Here is a 21,130-nt window from a genome sequence, read left to right as displayed (position 1 = left end):
AATCCAGTCTGTCTGGCCGAACCCATAAGTTTTCTACAAGTGTGGATCTCAAAAAGCCATTTAATGGCAATTGGACCCCAGCCTGTGAAGATGCTTTTGAGACATTGATTCACAAGCTCACAACAGCCCCTGTTCTTGGGTTTGCCGATCCTAAGAAACATTATATTGTGCATACTGATGCAAGCACCCACGGACTCGGTGCAGCCTTATATCAAGAACAGGAGAGCAAGTTAAGGGTCATTGCCTATGCCAGTAGGGGCCTCTCCAGGTCCGAGCAAAGGTACCCTGCACACAAGCTTGAGTTCTTGTCTCTGAAGTGGGCTGTCACCGAGAAGTTTTTGACTATCTCTATGGAGCAAAATTTACAGTGGTGACAGACAATAATCCACTGACATATGTCTTAACGCTCTGCGGTTGGACGCAGTAGGGCATCGTTGGTTGGCAGCTCTTTCCAGTTTTGATTTTGACATCCAGTATAGAGCTGGGAAGAACAACCAAGATGCTGACGGGCTTTCCAGACGTCCGCATCCACATGACTGTGATGCCTCTGATCAGAGTTCTACTGATGAGGAAAATCGCATTGAAAGCTTTATTGCACAGCTCTTACGCCGCAACAAAGGGCCCGATTTTCCAACTGAGGCAGTAAAAGCAGTATGCGAGAGACATCAGTGTTCTTCAACTCTCGAGGAGGAGGCAGCGGTGCCATCGCCTGCACGAGTAGAATGTTTGGCTATTGGAACCTCTGCAATACCAGCAGATTTCTGTCAAACTGATGTAGCTGGTTCGTGCCCCTGCCGCAAATGTCTCTTCCCGATTGGGCATGTGAGCAGAAATCAGATCCAGTCGTCAGCAGAGTAATGACTCTTGTACTTGCCAGAAAACGTCTCTCCTACAAGGCAAGAAGGCATGAAGACAGAGAAGTTCAGTTAATGACAAGAATAATGGATCAGTTAGTTGTAATGGATGAGGTCTTATACCGAAAACGCATCATTCAAGGGGAACCCATGTATCAGCTCGTTCTTCCGCAAAGTTACAGAGAAGTTGCCCTTGACCAGCTCCACAATGCTGTGGGCCATCTGGGTGTTGATAGGACTCTGGACTTAGTCCGAGCTCGGTTCTATTGGCCCCGCATGACCATCGATGTAAATGACAAGGTCAGGACATGTGAAAGGTGTCTCAGAAGAAAGGCACAAGTTGAAAGGAGTGCTCCTTTGGTGAACATAAAACTAATCGTCCCTTGCAGTTGGTCTGTATGGACTACCTTACATTGGAACCAGATGAGAGAGGGACTAAAAACATCTTGGTCATAACAGACCATTTCACTAAATACGCAGTTGCAGTTCCGACTCCTGATCAAAAAGCAAAGACTGTGGCAAAGGCCTTGTGGAGCAATTTTTAATCCATTATGGATTTCCTGAGAGGTTGCACAGCGACCAGGGTCGTGATTTTGAGTCTGCCTTGATCAAAGATCTTTGCTCGCTGCTTGGGATAAAAAAGACGAGGACCACACCCTACCATCCCCGCGGCAATCCTGTCGGCGGTTCAATAGAACCCTTCTTCAAATGCTAGGGACGCTGGAGGAAGAAGATAAAGTTCGGTGGAGAGATTTTGTGCAGCCTTTAGTACACGCGTACAACTGTACAAGGAATGATACCACAGGTTTCACTCCCTACCAGTTGATGTTTGGCAGACAACCGAGGCTCCCAATCGACATAGCATTTGGCCTGTGCCCTGAAAGATCCAGCAGCCTCTCTCACTCTGAATATATCAAAAGTTGAGAGAGAGTCTCGCAGAAAGCTACCAGTTAGCCATTGAGCACAGTCAGAAGAGTGCTTTCCGGAACAAACAGAGGTTTGACAGTAAAGTGCGGGAATCCACCCTTGCCAAGGGAGATAGAGTCCTTTAAGGAATGTTGCCATCAGGGGGAAAGCACAAAATCGCTGATCGGTGGAGCCGAACCGTGTTCACTGTGATCAGACAGATTCAGGACTCGCCTGTTTTTGTGGTGGTGCCTGAAGGAACAGATGGGCCTGAAAGAGTGCTACACAGGGATCTGCTCTTACCTTGTGGGTTTCTTCCACCCACTGTGGAAGAGACAGCACCCAAAGTAGCAGTGTCACGGTCTAAACCTGCAAACTCACCACCAGTTGAAACATTTGAGACTGATTCTTCAGAAACCAGCAATGAGGAGAGCACTGAAGATGAAGTTGAGTATTACTCCTTCATTCTCTACCCTGTAATGAGCCTAATGTATTGCAAGATGGACTCCAAGAAGCCGACCAGATTGCAGTCACGGACAGACTGGCTGGAGTAGAAGTCCACGAAAAGTCAGCTACAGAGGGCATTTTGGGGCAGATTGATCAGCTTCACACTGTTGAATCTGAGTTGAGTCCAGAGCTCTCTACTCTAAATCCAGATGCTCACGAATTCCAGCCAGTGACGACCCAGAACGGAGACGATGAGAAGGACCAGGTTCAGGGGTCACCGCTACATGAGATCAGTTCGGCTGAAGACAGCCAATCTAAAGATCTCTCACGCAGTTTGGGTGATAGTCGTACCTTGATTACAGAAGTGAGCAACAAAATGAAAGTTGCGGAGGAAGGAAGAAAAGGAGAACCAAATCTCTCTAAAGATGTCCCTAATCTTGAAGAGGGTGTTGGACTAAGGAGGTCATCAAGGGAGAGATCAGCTCCAAAGAAGCTAACTTATCCAACGTTGGGAAATCCTTTGGTGACAGCCATGCACTCTATTCTCTCTGGGTTAGACCAAGCTTTCACCCAAGCTTTCACCCTCGACAGTGTACCCAGCGTAGATCAACTAATGCCCGGGACTGCTGAAACCGTGTAAAGTTCCACATGCAAGGATGCATGCGGCTTAAGGGGGGGAGAATGTAACCCTCTCAAGGTTATCCACTGCTGTTCAAGTCAGTGATTTAATGTTTAATGTATGCAGTACTGATTCTGTCCAACAGAGGGCAGTGATGGCGCTATAGTTGTCCTGCACTGCATTATGCGGCAAGAAGAAGAGCTGCAGCGGAGCAGATAGCCAGCAAGCTAGAAGAAGAACGCACCGAGCGCATTGAGTACCGAAGAGAATAAGAACTGTTTTTTCTAAGTGTTAAGGTTCTTACAGCTACAGACTTATTAGGATTTGCTTACCATGCATCCCTTTTTCCAGTTGTTTTTTTGCTTTGTTGGGACATAGTGCGAGAGACAGTTGCTGGATACTCGATCGGCGATTGGAAGGTGAATCCAGTGGGGTTTTTTTCCAGAGACGCATCGCTTCAGCCAGAAGGACGGCGAACGAGGATTTTACTCATCTTTGCAGATAAGCACTGGGCTTATCACACACACACACACTACCGGGTAGATTGACAAAGTTTTTTCTCAGAGCTCTGAATTTATTTTATTATCATTATTCTTTACTTCAACACCATATTTTACTTTTTTTCCTTACCTCACCAAACCAGAGTGGTTGGTGGAGGTAGAACTGAGATAAGAGACATAAATGGACTAATACTAATACGGAAACTGAACTGACTGACTGAAGGGGGGATTATATTGGGTTTTGTATCAGAAGTGTTGTTAACATTCTGCATATTATTGAAGTTGCTGATGAGACTGTTATGTGTTGTGTTGTAATAAATGCCATAGAGTGTTCTCTATAAGACAGCATAAGGAGGTGTTATAGTTTTCTTGTTCCTCTTCTCCTCATTGAAAGTACCTAGAACATCCATGTCCCTAAGTTAATCAATTAAGGGATCGATTACACTAGAAATACAAATAAATTCAATAAAGGAACTAAACTGTACAAAACAAACTTAAATCGTCTTCCTCGTGCAAGCAAAGACTCATGAAACTAGAATAAACTCAAAACGCTGGGCCAACGACTCAGGATCATGACAACAAACTCACTATTATTTTTTACTTGCAGCTTAATTTAATTAATTAATTTGAATTAATTATGACGTCAAGTGAAAGCTTTCTGTGGTTCAACTGGAACTGGTGCCAGTGGATAACAAATGTCAGCGAACATTTCCAATACAGTGCACAACTAACAATAAAAATTCAGTAATACCTTATTACGTAATACGATTATGACTGATCCCGTAGACATATGGGTAAGTGTGAGGTTTCCCTCTATTGGTTTTTAAAGGCTTTGCATTCAAAATTGTAATTGTATAACACCCCCCGCCTCCCAAAAAGTAGAACAACAAAACCAAAAACCGAGCAGGAAAAGGTCAGCTTTCTTTTAAACTTAACCACAACACATTTTCCACCAGCTGCTGTTTAAATTGTGTCACAGCAGAGAGCCGGTACTTTTCAGCTCTGCTTGTTTGAACTGATACATTTGATACAGTGGACCTTAAAATAATGATTTATGTCTTGAGCAATGCTTTGGCATCCGAGCGCTGCTCTAAATCAGTTCCATGTCTGACAAACTGGTCCTCTTCTATAAGGCCCTGAGGCTGAAACTTGGCTTTCACATAATGATGTCACCCTTATTGAGACTAAAGCTGAAATCCTGGTTTTTAATGCCATTAACCGTAAGCTTAGACCCTAAATATTTAATTCCCCTCAAAAATTTGACTTGGAGATTCAATTTTTCATCAAAGCTCACTTCTTTAGAAGATTATCAACACTTTTATCGCATCCTGGGTTACAGTTCTTATACATTGGACTGCGGTTCACTTTTAAGTGCTTGCATTTGGTAACTTTACTGTTGTGGAACTACATTTTCCGAATTTGATTTCAAATAAACAATAACTAGAGACCTCGACTATAATAAGAAAATATGAAGAAAATCCTAAACTGAAGAATACAAACTAAGAATTCTAAATCCTGGGTCCGATACTGTCCAATGTCCAGTTCTTGTAAATTCAAAGAGGAAGCAAAGGGAAAACTGCTTTTTTCACTTTCAGAGAAAGAAGTGTGATGCACATAATAATGCTACTCTTGGTCAAAGTTTTCACACATCCTCCTCTGAAGTTCATCGCTAACAGGATGCCGTTGGAAGCTGTTGCTGACTGTGTTAACACACTAAACGATGACAAAGATCAGTTTTCTTAAGCTGCTACTACTACTTAAGCTACAACAGCAATGACCACTCAGCTTTATCACAATCAGATACGTGACTATTGGATGTGATATTACATAAAGAAGACATGATTGCTGGTTTACTTAGCAATTGTTGATAATTTTGCTAGTTGTACTGTCATCTGTTCTTTAATGAAAAACAAGAGTTAAAAATTCCTCAGTTTTATTCACAAATATTTTTTGTACAGTTTTTGACAAACTTACATATTAGATAAACATGTATTATTCATTCCTCTGTTTTCTAAAAGTTGAACTGAGCTAGATGTCGTTTTATAATTAATTTACTACATTGTTATATTTAGCTTTTTAATTTTTTTTTTTTTACACCTGCACTTTAACAGTGTGTTTGTAATGTTTGTAATGTGTATGTCTGCTTCCTCTAAGGAAACAGACAATCTGGCAGATTTGCTCAAGCTCAAGTGGGTCCTTAAATGCAGGTTGTAAATAAGGCTGATGAGAAACAGGTGGTCAGGCTGAGGCGTGGAGAGGAACCTCTGCTCAGCTTCTCCTGGACTCAGGGAGTGTTAGAGACTCCAAACAACAACAACCCTGTGCAGAAATATGACCTCAGGCTGGGTTGAAGATTTAAGGTGGTTATACAACTTAAATGTATGCACTGATGTTAGAATGTTGCAATCTCTATTTTGCTTTTTATGCTACCTTTATTTCCAGTTTTTCCAGCAAATTGTAAAGAATTTAGAAGTGCTTTTCACACACTTCTGTAGGTCAAAAAAATAGGATGTGATGAAAATAAGTATTTCATTCATGCCAGTATTTTAGAAGCATCTTATTGGAAACTCTAAAAATACAAAAAACAAAACCATTTGAACAAAACTAAGGGAAGTAGGTGAAGGCAACTTCACTTTTTTAACTATCAAGTTAAAACCGATCCTTATTTCTACACTAGTTTTGTGTTTGCTGCTGCCATAAATACAAACAGTAATGATTTAAAGCCTTTAACTAAATCAAGATAAGATAAGATAAGATAACCTTTATTATTTGTTTTGTTACAGCAGAAAGTGAACAGTGCAAAGTTAGATAGCAAAAATTAGAAAAACATTGGAATAGGATAAGAATAAGAAAAAGATACTGTACACAAATGTACACAATAGAATAGAATAAAATAAAATACTATACTGTATACAATAGAATAAAATAGAATACAAATACTATATACAACTGAGTAAAAAAACCAACGTTGTCAGAAAAAGAGTGAACAAGTGAGTGAGAAGTGAACAAAATTCATCATCAGTATAAAGAGGTGTAATGTTTCCCTCTACTGGTTTACAGAGGTATTACTGTTGCTTGTAGGTAAATGAAATTGTGTCTAAAAAAGACATGCACATGTTTGAATACAATAATGCTTGCAGGAGCAAACACAGCAACAAACCGATGTATCTTTGTGAACTCAGAATTTGCCCATTAAAACTACTTAAATAGAAGCAGGCTGATTTGTTGCCCTGCCACCTTGAATCCAGTGGCTGAGATGGATATTGCCTAATCACCTTTATGCATGTGGCTACGTAGCGCGCCAAAGGAAGAGAACTCAAGGCAAATTTTAATTTGTGTCTGCACCTTCAAACATAACATATGAAGGATCATACCTTTATGTTTTATCATCTGAGAATGGGTCCCTTTCACTAAAGAAGTGAAAACATGAAGACACGCCATCCAGACTGCTTGTTCCTCACCTTAAACCTAATCTTCTGGGCTTTTGCAGGACTATAACACAGGACAAAATTTATAAACATACTAATTTATTCCTAATATTGTCAATGTTTCTTATTGTCAGCATTAGATGTGCTATCCTCCAATCTCAGGACAGCTGAGATCAAGTCTGCTAAACAATAACCTCTGGTTATAAGCCAACATTTTGCCACCTGATTTCTCACATTGTATGAAAGTCTATTTGCTAAGTGTCCAGTAATGTTAGATCGACTTCAAGTAAAGTTTCCCTAACACTGGCTAAAAGCACTTAACAGAGGCTAACAACAACTAACTGTGGCAAAAACAGCAGCAGTATTGGGTGAAGTAACTGAACCAGAGGAAATCAAATGAGAGGAGGCTCATATGAGAAATTTTGCTTAGCTTCAGAAAAGTGTGACAAGTGTGAAACACCAGCACTGTGTGAATGTACTTTATCACCCAGTATGTCCACTTCTGCAATTAAGAAGATATGAATTTACTTCCTTTCCCACTTTGTGAAGCTGTGAATGACAAAGCAACTTCAAATCATCAGTTTCACAAACAAAACCTCCTGAACATTTTTTTAAACTGATGCATGGCTCAAACTGTGATGAGTCTCAAAATATTGGCAGTACATTTCAGTCTTTGAAATAAGTCAGAACAAGAGAGCTGATACATAGTTAACATGTGATGCACCCAGATCCCAAACTAATGACAGGATATTATCATTGTTATTATTATTCTCTTTATGAAAAACATTACAAGTAGTTGTCGAGGAGGTAATACAACACTGGTCTGTACTGTACTTTTTATACATATACAAAAATATTTTCTTGCTAAATGTTTCTTGATCTTTTCATCATATTTCAGCTAGATTTGCTAGCTAACTTGCTAGCTTTAACATGACAATGAAAAACAAAATAGTTCTGTGCAAAGGTAAAAAAATCCATTTAAGTCTGTGAAGTCTAGTTTAGTCTACTCCAGTCTTTATGCTTTCCTGTCTGGAATGGAAAATATGTTATGATGTTATCTTGCTTCTCTGCAGAGGAGACCAGGAAGTAATGTATGCTGATGTTAGGTTCATGCACCCGGTGCACAATGTTCCCTCTAAGCTGCGCACGTGCGCAATTGCGCACTGCTGGCACGGTCTCTGCGCACAGAAAATCTGGGTTGCGCACAAAAAAAATCTAACCTGAATTGAAATTAAAATTAAAACTTTAACAATTCTGTTTTGCAGTGTTGGTCAGTAAGTGACTGGCTGCTCCTGTATGGGATTAGAACGATGCCACCTTATCCTGTAGTCCAGCCAATAATGTGATTCACATTCGTATACACGCAGCCAATCAACGTCGTTGACAGGCTATGACAGCGTCCTTATGTGCCGACACCGGTGTTTTAGCTGGCAAAGCGGCGTGGCTGATGTGCAGTGCACTGTAAAAAAAATCCGTAAAAATACAGTACATTCTACTGTATAAACGTGAAGGAATTTTCCGTATTAGTCATTTACAGGTATTTTTCTGTATTTCTCAACTACTGCAATGCATTGTGGGAAAAAGGACCCAAAAAAGGAGGGAAAAGTCAGAGCAAGAGCAGCCATTAGACTTCTTTCAGGCTTCATCTGGATTTTGGACTCTGGAGTTGGAGAAACTGCCTTCAAATTTCCGTGGTAAGTATTAAAACTCATGTTTTCTTTTATTAAAATAATTTTTTCAAAAGACTCCGCATTTTTATGTAGAAAGAATTGTTAATTTATTTGTTAACTGGTTTCGCTGTCTCCAGACAACTCAGGAATATTTTGCTGACTCATTTTTAAATAATCCTTATTTAGGTTTAACATGACTTAAGCTTTTCATTTTAGTTAATGTTAAAAATAATTTTTAGTGTGATACCACTAGTTTTGCCCTTCAGTGGCTGAACCAGTTTTCATAAATATTATAGTTAGCTGTCTGTGTCTCTCTGGGTATTACACAGCTGTGACTACTAACTAGCTAATTAGCGAAAGTCAGCGATGTAGCTAACTGGGAAAAGTGGGAACTTCATGGTATGTATAGAGAGGAAGAAATTATTTTAGGACTCTAATAAGTGTGCTATATCAATACCTGTGTTTTACAGTTGGCTCTACTGTACACTTTAAAGGGTTTCAGGCAAAGTTACACTAACCCTAGTTTAAGCCTCAGACCTTCCTGGCTGACGCTAGCAAATGCTAATGTTAGCCTCTGATTTGGGCTGCTAAAGTAAAGACTTTTAGCTAGCTGACCAGCATAGATTATTTCGGTTAACAGACTGTAGTGGTAATATTATTGAAAGTATAGTTTCACCTCATTACATTTACAATTATGTCTATTTTGTAGCACATAGAAATGTTTAGTTAATATTTGCAGACAGACACATTTTCCTGTAACTGTGTTTTTACTCCAACATTTGTTGAAAATGTAATTTATGAAATGCTGAGCAGCATTTCTAGTATGTGGAATATTTTTGTCACCCCACTGTGCTAATGTGATTAAATACTAATAATTATTACTAAAAAATTCAATAATTAATCAATAATAACTATATCTTGATTGAATTATATTGTAAGCGCAGTGCTGGTGTGCAGGAGCTTTATATGCCTTGTGGGGATGCTGACATATTATAAACTGTTATGTCTATATCAAGCTTTTAGCCAAATATAAGCAGAGATATTTGTATCTTTCTTAAAAATTCAGATCCTTAGAGATTATTTGAGAAATGGATCAACAGCTATTACTACTTGAAGTACTCTAAATCCTGCAGTGGAAAAATATCCCTTATTTCACCTTTGATCACACACTTTGGTTTTCCAGTGCAGAGCAATGGCCAAGCAAAGGAAAGACTTCCCGAGTGAAAAAAAGAAGATGAAGATACAAGCTGGTGATGATCCAGAGCAGCTGGTCTCAGGAAATGAAGAAAACCCTGATCACCTTCTCCACAGAAACAAGGTGAGTTTAATGTTGTGGTTGATTTAGTTTTTCAAGGTATGTATGTTACTTCAATTATAAACTGCTTTTGTTGCAACAGAATGTCGTTATGTGTATGCAACTCTCACGTGAATTATAATCCTTTGTGGGGCTGTGTGATATGACCAAAATCTTGCATCCCAATATAAGACATATCTCTCCTGATAACGATATATATCACAAAATAGTGCATTTTCTGTAAATTCTGTGATTCTCGGCAACTCGACTTCACGTGAAGTGTTTTCAGTTGGGCGTCGTGTACCTGGAGTCGAGTGTTTTGACCGATGCATGAAACTATACATTTTAGACATGAGTTTAAACGGCCGCCATTTTCTTTCTGAGTATTTGTTACACGGCGTGCTGCGAGGAAAAGCCTGTTCTAACGTTTGAGTCTAAGGATTATTTTGAGCACTTGACGGCTCGTTTTTGCTTTTCATTCAGTAAACTCTCTCGAAACTCTTTCATGTGATTCTTGTGTAGGTGGTTAAAGAGGTTTGTCGTGTTTGAGTGGTGGTGGGGACCAGTTTGTGTCAGACTTTTCATAACCAAACCATGTCCATGCTACAGAGGTAGCCCTCGTTTAACAATAAGGTCCTCGATTTGTTTTGACTGGTCCATCTGCTTGGAGCTAGCTGGTTCTGCCTCATCCTTGCTGGCCATGCTGGTATTCTCTGTGCCTTCATCTGCGTGGTGACTGTAAGCGCCATTTATAGTTACTTGACGTTTTTATTTGAGGTCATTTGTTTGATGCATATTCTGAAATTTTATGTTTGAGAATAATGTATATCATTTCAGTTCATTTTGAAAAGTCTCAACAGAAACTTGAGCTTTATTGTGAAAGGTTTATGTGGAAGTCCGTCCATAGTCTGGTTATTGTAAGTATAAGAGAAGGAGAGAACTTTAAGAAATAATATAGCCACTACAGTGACCATCAAAACCATGAAAAAAATATTGCCGTAAACAGTTTATTTTGCAACACCACAAAACAAATGATAGCGTATAATATGAAACGATAGACATTTTTATATCGTCATATTGCACCATCCTAATCCTTTTTTTGTTTATGTTGTTTATGTTCAAGGTAAAAAATTATAAAATACAAACTTTTAAAAATGTCTTGTTGTTTCTCTTTTTTCCTCAGAATAAATTGCGACTAGTCTCAATGGCTGAGATGGAGGAGCAACACAGCGACATCGTTAACCCGACTGCTGCAGTTCCTGTATGAACTGAGCAACTCTAAAATCCAAGGAAAAGCTGAGTGTATTTTATTTAAAGCTCAGACGGACCTTGATGGACTAACATGCAGGCTGCATTCAGGACTTTGTCACACTGGTATATGAAGAGTGGTAACAAGAGAAATTGTGCACACACAACGTGTCACTTTATGCTTGCTCTTCTCCAGCCTCTGGTGTCACTTTGTAGTAATTAGTCTTACTATTGTCTTATTTGTTGTGATTTAGGGTGTGTGTGCGCACAAGCAGAGGTTTTGTTTGTAACCGTAACCTCGTTTTCAGAGCCTTGTCTAACATTTATATGTCAGACTTTTTCCTCTACTTAAACAGCTAAGAGCATTTGAACACAGTTGAGAAAAAGGTGTGCATTAAGGATTTTGAACTATGATGTTTAAGTGTTGTCACTGCTGAGGATCCTTATTCACTACGCTGCTGTTTACAGTTTAACTTTTCATCAGAACAAGCACTTCTAATTGTACTTTGCTCCTCACTGACAAAACAAGTCCAGTAAATGCACTTTTATCTTTAAGTTTGGGACAGTAATCTGTCTTAATTTATTTTGTGCTTTAGTTATCATATGGGGAAAGGTTCTGTGGTTATCTATCCGTCCTGTTTGCATAAACCCGAAGTTCAGGAACATCTTCTTTAGATCTGTTCAGTTTTATTCATGTGGCACGACTTAAACAGTCAAGTATGTTATATTGTAAGGTAAAGACCCCAAAGAGTTAATCTCGGACAAATGTTCACACAAATGTGAATTACATTCACTTCAATGAAGTAAATGCAATTCAGTAATCAAATGTGTTTGGCTATAACTGACTACATGTGTATACTGTACCATAAGTGGACAGACATAGATGTAAACCACACCTTAACCATTTGGCTGAGGCAAAACTACCACAAGGCAGTGATTCTAACTAAAAGGTACTCTGGATATTATTAAATGTGAACATATCGTTAAATATGACTTAACTATATTTTTGTTTGTCAGGTGTCCTGTTTGAAGAAAACACTTGGTAGCCACTTGAATGAATGTAAATAAACACATTTACATGAGGGCAACCTGATTTCAAGGAAATAAATATGCTTAAATTTGAAAGCTTGTAAGTTATTTTGTTCATGTATCAGCTGTTTATTCGTTTTATGACAAGATGGATGCTGTCGTTATATTTTAGTATAGTGTTTGAGTTAAGGAGAATAAAAGAATATTTAACATTAATTGTACCAATGTTGTTGTGTATGAAGTACAAATTAATTTAAAAGTTTTAATTTATGAATTTTTGAGCATATGGTGTACTAGGTTGTAATTGCATAGAAATGTACGTTTAAGGATATAAAGAACTATATTTAATGAGTTACAGTGAAAAGAAGTGTTTGGAAATAGTAATATAAACAGAAATTTCAATTTTTCTATTAACGGAAAATATCAGTTAATGATACAGAAAATATACTGTGAATAAACGGAATTTTCCGTTTTATAGCTGAAGGAAATGTCCGTAAATAGTACAGAGAGTATACTGTAAATCTACAGAATTTTCCGTTTTATCATTTACAGAAAAGTCCATCAAACTTCCGTAAAAAAACAGAAAATGTACTGGCAGAAAATTACCAGGACATTTTCCGTTTTTCTACGGAATCTTTTTTTACAGTGTGAAGCCACATTAATGACAACGTGTACAACCATTGGAGATGTGAGCAGGACAGACGGAACAATTGACGGAAAAAGTGTGGACTCTATACCAGTTTTTAAATTGTGTTGATGGGCCACGTAAAACCAGAGTTATGATAAAAATATCTGCAATGTTTGGTTTTCTTCCTGAATACTATCATTGTTCATATTTACTGCGGGAAGAAACGGTAAAAACGGCGTTTTATAAGGAAAACGCTCGAAAGCACTCTCCGCCTGTGAGCAAAAACAACACCAAAAAACCCACACCCTTTCCTATTCGTCCAAAAAAGTACCATGTCGACCAATCAAAAAATGATATGGCAACGTGGCATCTAGTTGTTAAGAAACGGGGGGAAGTTTTAGGAGTGACGGCGGTGTTCAGAGATGTGAGAGATTTGAGACGTTTAGCGCAAATCTTGTGTAGTTAGTGTGTGGTGTAGTCAATAGTTTTGTTGGTGTGTCAGAACATTGAGGCGGCTGCTGAATGTTACAGGTGTTACAGGAGTGATACATCTCCTGTTGTCACGCCTGCAGGTATCAGGCTGGTGTTCTCCTTTATCTCATAGTGGACAGAAATTATTTTTTGGAGTGGCACAAATAATTTGTGTGGCATCAGATTTGATGCAGAACAGCTGAATGTTCTGTAAATAGTTTGAAATGTTTATTTAAAAACGCCTTGGCTGCATTAAAAAAATAAATAGCTGCAAAAACTTTGTTGTTTGCCAAACTGAGTTACTTTTTTTGAAGTAGTAACTATATAATTAATTGCCCAACATTGGTCATTATATACTGTATTTTGCAGACAGAGAGTTATAGGACTCTCCCAGACCACAGACTCATACTCATAATACAAGTCAGAGCTTTATGGAAAAAAAGAAAAAGTTGTGTTTTCAAAATTGGAGTTAAAGTTATTTTTACTTCCAATAGTGTTAACATACTACACAGGTCATGAACAAGATTTTTTAAATTTTCATTGTAAGTGCTAAAGCAGTTAATTAAAAGTAGTCTAACATAAAAGTAAATGCAGTAATTTGATTATTGTAATAAACCATGTAACTTGGATGGATTAGATGCTGGCGTGACCACAGTGCACATGTCTGATGTCGCTCACAGTGGTCCAAGGGATCGCTCAGGTAGTTTGTGTGTTCGCTCAGACACATGAAAAATTAGAGGGAACATTGCCGGTGCGTGAAGGAGGAGAAGAGGTGTTGTATAGCCAAGCCAAGTTTTCACAGTTATCTCATCACACCAAACTGACATGACAATGACCGAATCATAACTATTTCAAGTGACTGCCTCATAAAGCTCATCGAGTGAATGCCAAGAGTACGCAAAGCAATAATTGTTTACTACATAATTCCATATGTGTTCATTGATAGTTTTGATGCCTTCAGTCAGAATCTACAATGCAAATAGTCACGAAAATAAAGAAAAAATATTAAATGAGAAGGCGTGTCCAAACTCTAGTACTCTATCATGTCATAAATAATGTTAGGATATTCTAGCTTTGAGCACGGCCAAATGTTGAACATACTGTCAGCCCTTTTCTACTGACTGTAAACTAGTAGGCAGTTTAACACACACAGTCAAATTCTATTAATCCAGCATCATGTTTCTTTATGTCATAAATGGGCAGTGTTGGGTGACATCTACCCCTAAAAAAGCAAAGAAGAGGAAGATGGCGTGAGAAATTAAAGTTAGCCTCAGAACAGGAACATTACAAACAAAAAGGATGACGTACTGACAAGTATGAAAAAACTGTACAGCCTGAATAGTTGCTGTGAGGCCTTAGTGAGCAAAGACTTGTGACTGCATAAATAAAATGAAATTAAAAGATATTTTAATTATTTACAATACTACAGAATGCAAAGTCTAAAAAGGCAACAAACATATAACTAATCAACATTAAAGTCTGAAGCAGAATTATTATTGTTTACCACAAATGCATCATGTAGCACACTTTTGCTACATAATATCTGTATGTATCTGTATATAATAGTGTGTTTCCAAGCTTTATAAAAGAAACTTATTTTTTAGTAGTAATAATTATATATTTGCATATACATTCATCTGTAAAAACATTTTTTCAAGATGCTGACTGACCTGTTTCATTTGGCAAAAGTTTAGGATTAATTATTATTATTTGTACTTTGTGTTTAAAGATAAAAAATATAAGCCACAATTTATCCCATGCTTATTTTGTTATTCAAACAGATTTCTGTAATGGATCTTTTCTTTTTAAAAGAGGAACCATTCCCAGTCCTTCACACATTAATTCTATTTTATTGAAAGCTAAAAAGAGGAAGAACAACTGATGTCACTTGTTTTCCACCTCTCAGTATATGAGAAGATAACCAGAACTTCAGTAAACCTGACACCAACGTTTTCACACATTCTCTTTAGAGGCTGATTGACAGGACAGAACAAACGGACTGCAGTCTGTTCAGAGTAAAACACACACATTTGGTTTTGAGGGAAAAAGTTTGACAGCTGCTGATTGGATCAACAGTGAGGAGACATGGAAGCTGTAGTTGGACTGTTGTTGATGATGTGCAGAGTGTCTCATGGTGAGCTGTTCAACTTTTCTCATGTAGTCCTGCATTAATAAAAGACAGTCACTGTGACTGGGAAAGATTGTTACCTGAACCCTGGCTGTGTTTCAGTTGAAGACCTGTGTAACGTTATCTACATGTTAATAAATGTGTCTTTACATAGTCTGACCCGAGACAGACGGACTCAGATTTATCTAACAAAATGTTAACGGGCTAAACACATAAACTGGTGACAATTTTACTTTTATTGACTTTTTTATTTACAGGTGTGGAAACTTACTGTGATGGCAGACAGGATGGAGCTCAGTGTTATGGAGCTTTGGGAGGAACTGTGAACATCCAGCTGATGGACAACACCTCAGAAATACCTCGATACCAATTGTCAAAGAATTCATTAAAAATACTAGATGTGAAAAAGAAAAATGTTATTACTAAAATCAAAGAACAGAGATGTCTAATTTTTCCAGGTAATGGAACATTTAGGCTCAGTAATCTGAAAAGGAATGACAGTGGTAGTTATACCCTTCAAACCTTTAATTCAGATGGAAGAACATCAGGCGAGTGGACTTTACAGTTGTTTATTCAAGGTAATTTCTTCCCTGATATATTTTGTTGATATATTTTTCTTCCACTCTGAAGTTTACCATGTTGTGTTTTGTTGTGTCTAGTGCTGACAATTTTGTTGTACTATTGTACTAAGTATGACTGTGCAATGACAATAAAGAGCTGTTTCCCTCGCCCTCGTTTTCTCTCTTCTTCACTGGAAACGATAACAAAGCTCATCTGTGTGTGTTTCTCTCAGCTCCTGTGTCCTCTGTCCTGCTGGTCTCTGAGTGTCTGTCCCAGGGAGAGAGGAGGGTGTCCTGCTCCTCTGAGGGAGGGGACAGTCCTCAGTACAGCTGGACTCTGGATGGACGCACACTGACAGATGCTGAGCTTTCTGTAAACAATGAAAGTAACAACATCACTCTGAAACAGCACGTCTCAGGACGTCTGGTCTGCTCAGTCAGGAACAACGTCAGTAATGTCTCCAAAGAACAGAAGATATCTACCTGTGGTGAGTGAGAACATATATAATAAACGCTGATAATGATAACTTTCTTTGTTCATACGCTTCATTTTGATGGAATCCACCTCAATCAGTGTGACACTAATATCACATCTTTTAATCAAACCCTCAGCAGTGATGACTGATCATACATTAAAAAAATGTAAAGACCAACTTTAATGGTCTTCCTTCTTTCATTGTCTTTCTTCATAAAAACGTGTGTTTGTTGAATTGTTTGTTTTGGTGTGTTTATTTTAGGAGCAGGTCTTTTGCCACTGCTTTTTTTGCCAGTGATCGGTGGTGTCATCTCAGCGGTGGTCATTTTCTTATTTGTCGGTGTAGCGGTCATCTGTGCTCAGAGAAGAAAACCAAACAATAAGTCCACAAAACACAAAGGTAAAAAACCTTGCTTTACCATACTTCACTCAGGTTATCATTATATATTTTCTTTTTGAAGAAAAGAGTTTTTTTGATCCTTTCATCACATTTTAGGTTAACTGGTGGGTATGGCTAACCAGCTAGCTTTAACTCAATAACTAAAAACATGGGGAAACAGCTCCGTCCAAAGATTCTGATGTTCAGAAACAGAGCAGAGCTATTTCACACTGTCTCCGGTCTTTGTCCTTTATTGTAATGTTCACAACATTCATGACAGTAAATGCTATTTTTTTAGTCCTATAAGGAAAACAGGTTTACAAAAAGTCAAACTATTAGCTAAGTTTCATGTTAATGACTCACTGATGTGAATTTTATCCTACTTTTTCTCAGTAGTACAAAATGACTATGAAGAAATGATGTCATTGTCATGTAGCAGCAGAGGAAGCAAGTGGAGAAAAGAGGGTCGGTGAAGTAACCAAGTAAAGGTTTCGCCTTTTTCCTATCAGAGAAATACACATCATCAAATCTCGTGAATATTGTCTTCTTTTGTTGTTGTTGCTTTCTCTGAGCTTTTTTTTATTATAACAGGGGAAAAATTCCCCCAGTCTTAGATTGTCTCTAGGTTTAATTAAAAGCACTGTGTTACACAAATACTGTGAATGTTTTCTGTACTTGTCTTCTCTTGAAGCTCTGATACAATAAAGGTTTTTGAGTCATTGTATTTCATGCTATTTGTTTTTTTTATTGCACAAAAGTTTTACAGTGTAAAAAAGCAACGTCACCTCATTTATCTTTAAATGAGGTGAATTTAAAATTCAGATCATATTTCTTTGTATAGCACTAAATCATAAAAAATCAAAAAACATGCAATAGTATTATTGATGTGAGCAATGTCAAATGTTGATTATCATGTCAGCTTATTTGTATTTACAGTAAGATAGAAACTACTTTAATCAAAGTCTAAATCGCACATGCACAGTGTTGGATGTGGAAGTTGGTGTGAGACATTTAAGCTAGCTATAGAAAAGGAACATCACAAAGAAAAAGCAAGAGGTTTAGACAAGTGTGAAAACAACAACAACATGAATATACATAATATACATATTTCATCACCTTCTTACGTACACTTCTGCTAATGAGAAGATAGGACTCTACTTCCTTTCAGTGATGACAAAGCAAAATCAAATCAGCAATTTCATAAACAAAATGTGACTTTTTTTGTTTTTTTTTTAAGAAAACATGAGTTAAGACAGTCATGGGTTTAGAAGTGCTGCTTATAGATTTCAATAAGAAGAGATCAGAGTCTAGATGCTGGTGTTGGAGATGAAGATGGAGGCTTGGATGGAGCCTGAGTGACGATCAAGAGGCGGAGATGGGGAGGAGGTTGGTTGCATGAAGGCATCTGCGAGGGATGAGAAGTGAAATTTAAAGTACATGAGGTGAAGCCTGGCAAAAACATGACTGGATTAGACCAGTGATGTCCCAATCAACTTGACAGAGTGAAAAAGTGGAAGTGAGTAAAGCTAAAGATTGGACACCAACACGTGGGAATCAGACAGATGTGCGACTACAGATGTTCCTTATTGAACTTGTGCATAAGCTTCGTTCTGTTACCAACCTTTATAAAAGAAGCTCAACTATTTTGAAGCTGTACTAATTATATTTTTGCAGATATATTGTTCTGTAAATTTATTTATTTATTTTTTGATATGAAATTATGAAGAGGTCATCATGCTGACTGACCTGTTTTGTGTGGCAGAAGTTGAAAAATTATTGTTTTTACTTTGTGTTTAAAGATGAATAATATAAACCACGATTAAATTGATGCTTATTTTGTGATTGAACTTATTTCTGTAACTTATCATTTCTTTTTAATACATGAACATACCTCTCAGAGACTTAAGCTGTCAGCGTCAAAATTTCTTTCAAACTAAAAGTTAAATGTTTTGTTCTGTTCTTCCCAGTCCTTCAAGCACTAATTCAACTTTCTTGAAAGGTAAAAAGCAGAAAAACAACTGATGTCACCTCCCCCTTTTCTCTCAGTAAATGAAAAAAAAAAGAAAAAAAGCAGAACTTCAGTAAAGTAAAGTTGATTGGATCAGCAGTGAGCAGAAATGGCATCTTGGCTTGGACTGTTGCTGATGATGTGTGGAGTATCTCATGGTGAGTTGTTCAACTTTTCTCATGTAGTCCTGCATTAATACTTCATTTTAAAATCAATAGCATGTTTTACACCCATGACATCCAGTACAATCAGTGAAATAAGTCTGATATTATTCTTATGGATGAAGCATTTGTAACAGGGAAATGCTGTAAAAATAAAAATTCAGATAAAACTCAGTTTTTTTTGTCGCAGTTTGTGAATAGAATTTAAACTTTGAACTAAACTGTTTTTAATGAAACGGTTTGGTGTTTTGTAATAACAATAATTTCAAATGTTGTGATGTAATTTATATAAATATGCACCTAAATTAAATACAGTTATGAAAGTTGAGCTTATTAAACTATATAAAAATAATATTGATTATAAAATAGGATTGAAGATGGAAAGTTCATTCAAGTATTTGTTTCATCCTGTTTTTGTTCTTTATAAAAGACACTGACTCTATTTGGGGAAGATTACTGGCTGCTGTGTGTGACATGTGTAATGCTTATCTCCGTGCATATAAATGCTTCTTTGGATAATGTGAACTGCCACAGAGAGAGACAGTTACCACAAAACCTCTATTTCTGTTTTATGGAAAAATTTGCAAATGTTGCCATAATAGTAGAAACTGAACACTCAAACAGGTGATTTTTTTTTTTGCTTTACTTGATTATTATTATTATTTACAGGTGTGGAAACTTACTGTGATGGCAGACAGAATGGGACCCAATGTTATGGAGCTTTGGGAGGAACTGTGAACATCCAACTGATGAGCCAAATCTTAGAAATACCCAGATATCAGCTGTTCAGAAATTCAGTAAAAATACGAGATGTCAAAAATAATACAGTTCTTCCTAATGTCACAGAACATAGGCTGCTCTTTGTTCGCAGTAATGTAACATTTAGGATCAATAATCTCAACAAGAATGACAGTGGTAATTATACCCTTCAATTCTTTTGTTCAGATGGAACATTATCAGGTCTGTGGACTCTACGGTTGTTTATTCAAGGTAATTTTGTCCCTTGTTGTCTCACAAAATATCAAATACATGTACTTTTGCTTTCGCAATTCTTCACTGAAAACTACAAAGAAAGATCAAGATCCTGTTATAGTACCAAAACTCATCTTTGTGTGTTTCTCTCAGCTCCTGTGTCCTCTGTCCTGCTGGTCTCTGAGTGTCTGTCCCAGGGAGAGATGAGGGTGTCCTGCTCCTCTGAGGGAGGGGACAGTCCTCAGTACAGCTGGACTCTGGATGGACGCACACTGACAGATGCTGAGCTTTCTGTAAATAATGAAACTAACAACATCACTCTGAAACAGAACGTCTCAGGATGTCTGGTCTGCTCAGTCAGGAACAACGTCAGTGATGTCTCCAAAGAACAGTGTATAGCTACCTGTGGTCAGTAAGAGATTATTAATAAACTCTGATAATGGTCACTTGGTCACTTTGTACATCTTTCATGTATCATCTTCTTGTTTATTCATATGCTTCATTTTCATTGATTGCACCTCGATTAATGGGAGACTAATATCACACCCTTTAATCAAATACCTGATTGTACATTAATAAATGAAGTCCAAGTTTAATGAAGTGATTTAATTGAGGTTGTTGTTTTATATTCTTTTACATTCCCCCCCCAAAACATGTTTGTTGACTTGTTTGTTTTGTCGTGTTTAATTTTAGAAGCAGATTTTTTGCCACTGATCAGTGGTGTGGTTTCAGCACTGCTCATTTTATTAGTTGTGGGTGTAGCACTTGTTTGTGTTCAGAGGAAAAAACAAAAGAACAAATCAACAAAAAAAGGTACATAACTTACTTTTTACTCCACTTATTTTTCTTTTTGCTCTTTTTTAAATATACAGAATAATTTTTGCTTTTGCTCTTTTAAAGAATTTCTTTTCTTTCTTTCCAAGAGCTTTTTGATGCTTTCATCATATTTCAGTCAAATCTGTAGATGTTGTTAATGAGGACACTAACTGGTCTGAATCAGACAAACTTCTGTCTCCAGTCTTTGTGATTTCCTATACTGTCTGAATGGAAAATATGTTATGATGTTAATTTCAACTTGCTTCTCAGCAGAGAAAGAAGACCAAGAAGTAATGTATGCTGATGTTAGGGTCATGCAGCAGCAGGGCAAGCCAGTGGATGAAGGAGGAGAAAAGGTGTTGTATGGCCAAGTCAAGTTTTCATAGTGATCTCATCACTCTGAACAGGATTGTGATTGAACAGGCGTGTTTATATGTCAACATTCCCCAAAAAATCAGTGATGTCAAAATGCATAAATGTCTTTTCGCTTGATTTCCTATCAGAAAAATATAAACCATCAAAACGTATGAATACTGA

At 37.5% G+C, this 21,130-nt stretch overlaps 2 protein-coding genes across 4 annotated transcripts; both read left to right on the top strand.

The window, feature by feature from the left end:
* Window positions 1-5,434: 5,434 nt before the first annotated feature.
* LOC120442060 (V-set and immunoglobulin domain-containing protein 1-like) lies at window positions 5,435-17,360 on the top strand. Of its 2 annotated transcripts, none has more exons than XM_039617813.1 (5): window positions 5,435-5,686; window positions 15,480-15,800; window positions 16,016-16,270; window positions 16,520-16,657; window positions 17,030-17,360. In XM_039617813.1, the coding sequence occupies exons 2-5, from the start codon at window positions 15,560-15,562 to the stop codon at window positions 17,107-17,109; spliced, it is 714 nt and encodes a 237-aa protein (XP_039473747.1). In that variant the 5' UTR covers window positions 5,435-5,686; window positions 15,480-15,559; the 3' UTR covers window positions 17,110-17,360. The 2 variants fall into 2 exon arrangements, with proteins under 2 accessions (XP_039473747.1, XP_039473743.1); XM_039617809.1 differs by lacking the exon at window positions 5,435-5,686 and adding an exon at window positions 13,766-15,228.
* A 535-nt stretch (window positions 17,361-17,895) lies between these two features.
* LOC120432827 (hepatocyte cell adhesion molecule-like) lies at window positions 17,896-21,130 on the top strand. 2 transcript variants are annotated; one of them, XM_039598054.1, is made up of 6 exons: window positions 17,896-18,152; window positions 18,683-18,802; window positions 19,475-19,795; window positions 19,931-20,185; window positions 20,471-20,590; window positions 20,867-21,130. In XM_039598054.1, exons 2-6 carry the CDS (start codon window positions 18,754-18,756, stop codon window positions 20,977-20,979), a joined length of 858 nt encoding a protein of 285 aa, XP_039453988.1. In that variant the 5' UTR covers window positions 17,896-18,152; window positions 18,683-18,753; the 3' UTR covers window positions 20,980-21,130. The 2 variants fall into 2 exon arrangements, with proteins under 2 accessions (XP_039453988.1, XP_039453984.1); XM_039598050.1 differs by having other exon boundaries at window positions 20,864-21,130.

The sequence above is a fragment of the Oreochromis aureus genome, linkage group 2, assembly GCF_013358895.1.
Source record: "Oreochromis aureus strain Israel breed Guangdong linkage group 2, ZZ_aureus, whole genome shotgun sequence".
Taxonomy (NCBI): domain Eukaryota; kingdom Metazoa; phylum Chordata; class Actinopteri; order Cichliformes; family Cichlidae; genus Oreochromis; species Oreochromis aureus.
Note: the sequence above shows the minus strand (reverse complement) of the source record. Positions and strands in the feature narration are given on the sequence as shown.